Source organism: Petromyzon marinus, chromosome 16, assembly GCF_048934315.1.
Source record: "Petromyzon marinus isolate PM22_M1 ecotype Great Lakes invasive population chromosome 16, UKy_Petmar_22M1.pri1.0, whole genome shotgun sequence".
Lineage (NCBI taxonomy): Eukaryota > Metazoa > Chordata > Hyperoartia > Petromyzontiformes > Petromyzontidae > Petromyzon > Petromyzon marinus.
In genome coordinates this window covers 17819920-17829385 of record NC_133682.1, presented here as the reverse complement: position 1 = coordinate 17829385, position 9466 = coordinate 17819920, and the positions used below count along the sequence as shown (strand labels likewise).

Below are 9466 nucleotides of genomic sequence, written 5' to 3'. Positions count from 1 at the left end.
ACGAGGCTCGTCGCTCTCCGTGGTGCTAACGTTGGAAAGAAGGAAAAAACCGCCACCCATTTTTTTCGCCATATGGCATTGTAATGTATAACGACTTATTGTTAGTAGCTCAGCTGATGGAGAGTATATAGAGTTTATTGATAACATTGATGTAGTTTGTATTTTAGTTTTTTTATTAGTTTACTATATGGTATTCATTAGATAGTGTAGTGTATACCCAGTTACTTTATGTTTATAGCTCAATTTATTGAAGAATATATTGAGTACATTTATTATATTGATGAAGTTTCTACTTAGTTTTTTTTCACATCTGTTTATTGTATGATAGTTGGGTAGTTGCAGTCCTTTAGCGTCCATATATTAAATGCCTCTGTTGAGATGGAAACTTTGACTTTAACATAGCTATTTCCGTGACCAGTCACATGCTAATCCCTCACATTAACATCATCCTAATCTCCCAGTTACATGCTAATTTCTGACTTTAACACCCTGCTGATCCAACACTTTAACGCAGCTATTTCAATGCTAAATTATCCTGTTTGATATGTAAACTCCTTTGTCAAGGCGCTTTACCTCTCCCACCTAGTTTAAACGACACTGCGAATCTTAGCAGCAGTCATTGAAGTGCTGTCGTCCCGACAGTTCTGTTCCTTCACCTGAAGAAGGCTACTTGTGTTGTGGCCGAAACGTCGTGAAAATTTATTTTTTTATTACGTTTTATTTTTTTTATTTTATTTCCATTCTACGTTACTTTACCGAAAGAACCAAGAAGATGAATCCCTGCAGTCACGAAAGCTTTAAATCTGAACTTTACGCAATTAAAAATCATAGTGTAAGATAAGACTACAATCGTTGTCTGCTGTGAGGATCTTCTGTACTCAGGGCCCCGAATGTTTGTGGCAAGTGAAAGTTTGTCTCAGCAAAATATAAGATTTCTCACAGTAGCATACTGTATGACCACACGTCGCTCTGCACCTTGTAGAGCCCATGGAACATGCTTTCTGAAGACATACACTTTACAGGCAGAGGCACCTAATGGACATGACCGCATGGCCACAAGCACAACAACAATACGTTCAGTAAATTCAGTTCAGGGCGATGCTTCGCGATTCGTCATACGTTTTTTGCGTGAGGCCACATATTCATCTGGCCAAATTAGCGTCATCTAGCCCTCCACTACCCTGAAGTGTTAAATGTGTAGTGACATCACGGGATGTCACTGTGTAGTGCCGGCCCTAGAGAGGCACGGCGTGCGGTGTATTGACATCGCGGATACCACTATGGTGTGGGTGTAGTACTGGCCCTAGAGGGGCTCGGTCAGCGCTGATTGATCAGCTGGATGGCATCACGCTTGGCGTGCAGTGCCAGCCCGACAGGATAGGGTGTGGGAATGCCGGCCGTATGAAAGGGGTTACAAAAGGCCATGGCACTCTGGTTGACCCGAGAGGACACGTGACCGGTTAAGTCTACAAAGGGGCCCCAAGTGGGGGCTAGGGGTGGTCACGTGGTCGGGGTCCAGATCCTGCTGCTCGAGGATTCTAGAAGGTGGTCGTGGCCAAGGGCGGAGCCAGCCACGCCACAGAGAATATAAGCCGGGTCCCCCAGAGGGACCGGCGTTGTTGTTCATCTTGAAGAAACCTTTGTCTGCGTCTACGTTCTACCGAGTCTCCAACACGTGGACCTGGACCCGAGCTGTGGTCCCGGTCTGTCGTAGCTAGTCATGTTGTAATTAGTGTAGTTAGCCTGGTGGTCACCACCACAGGTTATTCTGGGCCAGAGTTACCCCGTGTACCATATGGTGGGGGGGGGGGGGGAAGAGGAAGGCGATTTGTGAAATTGCCCCATATTTTAAACTATCGGCAGAGCAGAGAGATTGAATCCAATTACCGACCTCTAGATTGCAAGTCTAGGGTGGGGGGGCCATTGCACCACCATGTGTGGCAGCACCCCCCACTCTTTTTTTTCTTAGGGGCTGTGCAAAATAAAATAAAAACATTGAGTACAATTAAAGTGATGGGCCTTCTATCCCGATGATGGTGATGACATTGGCGATACTGATAATGATGCTGATGATGCTAAGTAAGGTTAGGACTCACATTGCTCTTCACGTATTTGGGGTCAGTGTGGACGTCCCGTTCCAGCCCAAAGTCGCAAATTTTGGTGATGTGTCGATGCGTTACCAGCAATTTCCTCGCAGCCAGGTCCCCTGTTGTATCTGTGTTCCCCCCTACTTGGGTGTCTGTATATACATCTGGGGTTATGTGTTTCTTCTCTCTCGTAAATTTAGCTCTTCTGTACCTGATGATGGCTGCTTGTGTTGCAACCGAAACGTCGTACGCTATTTAGTTTTTTTTATTATTTCTTATTTAAAAGTGACTTTACCGAAAAAAACTAAGAGTAATTCCTGCAGTCACGAAAGCTTCGAATCAAGTCTGAACTACCTCTACGGGGAGGTATGAGGTTTGTGTCTTTGTGTTGTCTCTGCTTGTGTATCTGCCTTTGTTTCTTGGCTTGGATTTGTGTCTCTGTGCTGTCTCTGCCTGTGTGTGGGCCTTGGTGTTTTCGAGTGTGTGCTGCTGCACCCCCTTTGCTCCATGCATACCTCATGCTAAATTGTCCCATTGTCTCTCAGCCTTACCTTCTCTGCCTATTTAAGGCGACTTCACTGTGTGCGTGTCTGTGCTGGTTCGCTCTACTTGGATGTCTATGTGTGTGTGCGCGGTCTGTATTTTAAATTTCATACTTAACTTGCAATTTAGCAATCTTTGAAATAGCGTAATCAACCAGACTATGCGTTAATTGTGTTTTGACCGACCGTCTGTGTTGCTTTATATGGTTTCCAAATGTTGCTAAACCCTGTTTGTTTGGTATGCTTCTCTCTCTGTGTCCCCTGTTGTATCTGTGTTAGTTCCACCCTACTTGTGTCTGTATATACATCTGGGGTTATGTTTCCTCTCTCTCGTAAATTTAGCTCTTCTGTACCTGATGATGGCTGCTTGTGTTGCAACCGAAACGTCGTACGCTATTATGTTATTTTATTATTTCTTATTTTTACGTGACTTTACCGAAATAAACAAAGAGTAATTCCTGCAGTCACGAAAGCTTTGAATCAAGTCTGTAGTGCCTCTTGTTAAACAGTGCTTCAGTTAAACAGGACTATTAATAAATCTAGCAGCCATGACTTGAAAAGTAACAAATTTACATTTTGGGTGGCACTCTAAATCGTCCGGTAAATCGTGTCGCCAATTATAATGTCTGCGTTTATCTGCGCGTGTCTGTGTACCCCCAGTGGAGGAATACGTGCGCAGCTTGCTGGACAACCCTGAGTTGATTGACCGTCTGGCACTGGCCTCGGAGCAGGTGAGACTCCGTATGCGTGCATCAGCTCTGCCCCCCCTCATATTTTTGGTGCGGGCCTGTACCCTTGTCCGACCCCTCACTTCCGCGTTGCATCCAGCTGCCTCACTGAAGAAAGGGACACTTGCCTTGCGCTGAGTACGACGTTTCGCTGGTTGTAATCGCCAGGGAAACGATATACTCGATTTGTAAGTGTTGTGGGTTTACTCTCCAATACACTGGCGTGCTGCAGTAGTAACTAATTGACACGTTTTGTTTTACGTAACAAACCTTACTAATTGGCTGTACCTGGTTAACTACACACATTTACGCGCTCTTACCCAAAAAACCTTTATTATGGATATTGGTCGCGATAGAATACGTGTTAAACAGCTCCCTTTTAGAACGTCTCATCCTCACCAGCAATGGTCAATCAATCAAATAAATCCTAGATTCATAACGTGGCATATTTAGCAAAAAGCAGAGACGGAAGGGTGAAACTCTAGAGGTAGCTCTATGATATCCGCTTTTGTGGAACGTTCTCTAACACGGATGGCCATACTGCTCTGAGATAAATCAGACTGGATCCTTCGTCTCGTTACGTGATGGCGGTTGCAAAATTGTTGTTGACGCGTGCATGTGCCGTGCGTGTGCTGTGTACGTGTGCAGGATGTGGTGGAGTCCCGGGTAATCTTCCCCGAACATCTCCCGCTGTCCCAGCTGCAGCAAGGTGTGCGCTCCGGCCGGTTTGTCCAGGGAACCTTCCTTGCGAGTCGTGAGAATTACCTGGAGGGGACTCTGACGGTGCGAGGGGACGGTGACAGTGATAAAGAGGTACACGTTTCACAAGCCTGCGTCTGGAAGGAACAATGCTGTTCGATCGTATCTGTGTGAGTTTTAAAAACAAATTTATAATTAAGCAGTGGCATAGCGTTCTTGGCATGAGCAGTAGCTCTTAACCTTTACTGCAAGGCTGCAGTAAAGGTTAAGAGCTACTGGGCTAAAATATTTGTATTTTGAACATCTTTTGCACCCTACGTAGGTGTCGTAGCCTGGCTCCTGCCCCCCCGGCCTGTGGGTCCTGGTGCAGTTGCACTGCCTGCACACTCGATAGCTACGCCACCACAACCACAGTATATACGTTAATTGTGACTACTTTAATAATAGGGTTTTTCCCTTTTTTTCTGGCAACAAAACTGAAACCTTTTACAAGGAATCATGTGTGCATTAACCACAATACTTGTGCTCAAAATGCAAACAAAAAACACACTATGATAATATATGCATTGTTCTTGAGACTGATTGGTCCACACCAGGGATGGCTTTCTTTTGAGCCTCGACCCAATTGGTGTAGACCAGAGGACGCCAAAAGGTGTACGCATATATTGCAAATATTATCAGTGTGTTTTTGTTTGCATTTTGACCACAAGTATTGTGGTTAATGCACACATGATTCCTTGTAAAAGGTTTCAGTTTTGTTGCCAGAAAAAAGGGGAAAATCCTATTATATTTTGGTACTGGCAAAGGAGGTCTAATGATGGTTGTGACTACTTTGTTAACAAAATGAATGGTCTATTTCCACCTCCAAAATGTAACGTTAAATAACAATTAGGTACATTGGCCCTTTGTTGGAAAAAAAACCCAGTCCAGAAATTGCCCTGCTTGAACATATGTTACTGAAAAACATTGGTTTCAGAAGATTCATGGGCTCATAGTCCTACATTTTAAATTGTTTATTCGTTGTATTAAAACTCTTGTACAGTAAAACCTTGGATTGCGAGCATAATTCGTTCCGGAAACGTGTTTGTAATCCAAAGCACTCGTATATCAAAGCACTCGTATATCAAAGCACTCGTATATCAGTTGTGATCACGTGACGCTCGGCAGTACAAAGCTGCTCGTATTGCAAGACCCTCGCTCGTTTATCAAATTAATATTTATAAAAAAATTTGCTCGTCTTGTAAAACACTCGCAGACCAAGTTACTCGCAATCCAAGGTTTTACTGTATATGCTGCTCTCTAACAGCACTTGGCCCAGCGGTCTGTTAAGGCTATACGGGGGATCTTTTTTGTCTCCGTGCAGGTGTTGATCCAGGGGCTGCAGCATTTAAACCGCGCGATGCACGACGACATCGTGTGCGTGGAGATGTTCCCCGAGGAGCGCTGGGTTGCCCCCTCCTCGCTGGTCCTGCACGATGAGGGCGTCGCAGGGGACGTTGCAGAAGAGAATGAGGAGGATGTGGTGAGTGGAGCGTCAACACTGCCGAACCAAAATCAAACCCAGACACCTGCAGTGTGCGTGTCTCTCTCCCCGTGGTCGCATGGATTTTTCTCCAGGTCCTCCGGCTTTTCCCTCCACAGTTACAATCTGACAGGCACTTAGAGTATTTGGCTGCTATCAATTTCAAACGTGATAAGATACTTCATTGAACGATCATTTGTGGCCAGGTCACTTAAAAAGAGCTATATAGCTCTCAGGGTCCTTACCTGGTAAAGTTATTTAGTTTATAGTTTTTAAATTGTTTTAATTTAGTTTAAACAAAGAATAACAACAAAGACTCAACCACTTCAAGAGAGACCTTAAACATAATGAACACCGTGTGACCAGACAACAATCCACATTAGAGATGCTGTTAGCTTGATTTTGCATTTATTAAATGACTTTACATTACATTACTTCAAAATCAAGTCAGGAGTGCTAATCATTTTGTACTATTTTTGTATGTACGTAGGGGTTATTTGACCATACTTTGGTGCGGGTTGGTGAAGGGGGGGGGGCATAGATCAGGAGCATAGAAGGACAGGACAACAGTTCATTTTGCTGTACTGCGCTCTGCTGCCAGCCATTTTGGCGCAGAGCCTATACCACCTGTTATGCATATCCAGGCTCAACACGGCGTCGCTTCCACGGTCTGAGCTGGGTCACAGGGTGGCCTCTATATTGAAAACTAATTTCTTTAGAACTGCTTTTTGTATTTAGATTGTTGTCCTTTCCGCGCACCTCCGATTAGCATGGTTGGCTGTGTACGGTGCGAAATAAGTTCTATATGCATACATACCACAGTGACAAAATGCAAAACATAATAAAGTACAGCAATGAAGTTTATTGAAATTGCCACGAAAACAACCGTGGTTTATGAAAATTCGACAATATTGCACAAACATAAACAAGTGTTAGATATTAAATCGCATGTAGTGCAAGTTGGCTTGGACAGATTATTTATAGACTGATCATTGCACAGTTATACGTTATGTAAACATTAAACACATATAGGGTGACTGATGTGCTAAGCAGGTAAGAGAAAATGTCAATCAGTGAAATCATAAAGAATCGAGAGATTAAGCATCAAATTGGGAATTAGATGGGAGGGTAACCTTTGTTGTAGATAATATTGGTCGCAAAAGCCTACGCGTTTTTTTTTTAAACGTGTGGTATCTGATGGGTGTGTTCCGGTTGATTCTATCAATCGCCAGAACTGTTTTAACTTATCAATATTTACGGAGGACTCCTCACTGTGATCTTTTGTCATTTTAACAAAGCGTCAGTCTCATTATTGACATTGATGAGACACAGCATGAAATCACATCCGCAGGTTAAGCGCTATTGTTTTGGATTGCTCCTTCCCCTTCAAGCCAAATTGTATTGTGTTACGCAGTGAGCTGGTAAAAAAAAATAGTTATTTCATTATTTCAGTGTGTGAGAGAGACGCTACTGTGGTGAGTGCTCATTTGAGTTTGCGTTGTCATCTCCCGGTGCTATCCCAGCTGCTGCTGCTGCTGTCGTCGCTCTTGCTTAGATTACGCAACACGATGTTTGTCCTTTGTTTTGGTCTCCAGCTGAAAGCCGAAAGTGGGAAGATGCGTCGGCCCACTGGCAAAGTGGTCGGCATCATCAAGCGGAACTCGAGGCCGCTGTGCGGCATGCTCATGCCCAGCCCAATCAAGGAGGTGGGCTGATCTTCATGTGTGTGTGTACATGTGGGGAGCGGTGATGTAGCGGTTAGCGCGCTGCGCTACGAATCCTGGGACCCGAGTTGGATTATATTTATCGCTCATAACCAATAAACAGCGGCAAATGTCTGAACCTGTCTTGGGCCCTTCCCTAGGTCGACTCGGCCATAAATGAGTATCTGATGTGGCATGTAAACATCAGCGCTGTGGAGACAAAGGCGGTCGGGCATGGTGCTGGCCGTACCCACCCCGTCGTTTGCCGTACCAGCTTGAATAGGTGTGTGCTGACGGCACTCGCCCAAACAGTTTGTTGAATGCCTTACTGGGGGCTCTTTGGGCGTGTTGCAGGCCACCCGCCACCTGTTCACGCCTGCGGACCGCCGCATGCCACGAGTGCGGGTGGAGACAAGACAAGCAGCGTCCCTGCAGGCCCACCGCATCGTGGTGGCCATCGATGGCTGGCTGCGACACTCCCGCTACCCGAACGTACGACTGCACCGTGACGCCCCGCACGCCGTGACACCTCACCCGTCCGTCCCGTGGTCGGCATCGTCGGGCTCATCCTTCTGTCACTTGACGCGCGGCCACGCGGCTCTGTATGCAATACAGCCGTCGAACCCAAAACACGAACGGTGACACGGTGAATTGGAAGTCAGGGTGGATGAGATGGCACCACTGTGATTTTTTTGTTTGAAAGCATGGCAAACTCACCTGTGATTCAACCTAGGTTATTAAGGTGTTGTAAGTTGATAGTCTCAGCCCAGTCACCAATAACTGCACCAAAAACGATATTAAATTTGGTCGTGCACTTCGATTGTTTAATTTCCATCTCTGAGAAAACTACTGCGTTTGACTGCCATGTGATGAACATTACTTTGATTGGCAGAGTGGTTGGAAAAGCACTGCCCCCCTACAATTTGGACTGCATTTCACTTCAATGGATCTTAGAAGTAGCTCTGTTATGTCTGCTCCTGTGGGTCGTCCTTGACCACGGAGGGTTTGTATAGATTCCTTGTCTTGTGTGATACCATTAACACAATGAGAAACAAAATTGGTGAAAAGTTAAATATATTGTTAAGATGTATTCTTTGGGTTGTATCTTTGTTTAAACAGATGCCGGTTAATATTCTACATAATGTACGTTAGGTACAAAGTTGGCATTGTGGTTGTGCTTTTCATACCTATTTGCCACTGCACAACCGAGCGGCACCATGGCTGGCACGGTTTAGTAGGCTGCAGGTTGTTTATCCACTGCAAAAGCAGATCCATGCCATGGACGGTCAATGCTTTGAACAAGTTCATGGCACATGCAGATGACGCTGTGGTGCCACGTCCCCGTGGTGTACCGACTGCCGTCACACAATTAACATGTCGCTAGCCCCGCCCCTGGCCCTGCTCGGCCCCCGGATAGATTTGGATGCCTTGTGGGGCCAGCATATCACGGTTTGGTTCTGGTTTGACACGGCAAAAAGCCAGTGGGTGACCACAGACACCTCGAGAGCTCTGCGCTGTCTGGGTTGCAATGTACCAGTGGAAATGGGATACCGGTGACGATTGGCCACGTATGTGCATATGCATGTTGAACTTCTTCCGTACCATACGTAGACAACCGTGCTAATCGTCGGTGTGCTTATGCAGGGCCATTTTGTGCGCTCTCTGGGCGAATGTGGGGATAAGGAGATGGAGACCGAGGTACTGCTGCTGGAGCACGACGTGCCACACCAGCCCTTCAGCCAGGCCGTACTTGCATGCCTGCCCCCTCCCACGTTCAGCATCACAGCAGAGGTACGCATGAGACGTGTGACGATATGTCAATTCCTCGATTGAGTTCAATTCTTACGCCTGCAGTGTGTTGGTGTGCTTGGTCGTGCATGTGAGAATCTTTTACTTCAATGTTCTTTATTACAAGGCCCACGGGCCACTGGTGGCCCCTGGGTGGCCTTTGGTGTGGCCCACGACGTGTGGCCCCCGACGTATAGGCCCCCGACAATAGACAAATGCGAAAACACCCCCCATCATCATCGTGCTGTCAAACCTCAATAGTTTCAAGATGTTTGGCCTGCGTAGAATACCTTCTAGAGGGCCTCTCTGGAGCTCTCCAGTCGAGGTCCTTCCGCTGCACTGGCATGAACGAGACGCCACGGGGCTCTACACCTTTACCGCAGACCGTATATAGAAA

At 46.0% G+C, this 9466-nt stretch overlaps 1 protein-coding gene across 1 annotated transcript; it reads left to right on the top strand.

Moving 5' to 3' along the window:
- Positions 1–7132: 7132 nt before the first annotated feature.
- LOC142924704 (exosome complex exonuclease RRP44-like) lies at positions 7133–9114 on the top strand. The gene is made up of 3 exons (XM_076067359.1): positions 7133–7284; positions 7636–7773; positions 8926–9114. The coding sequence occupies exons 1-3, from the start codon at positions 7147–7149 to the stop codon at positions 9112–9114; spliced, it is 465 nt and encodes a 154-aa protein (XP_075923474.1). The 5' UTR covers positions 7133–7146.
- Positions 9115–9466: the final 352 nt, after the last annotated feature.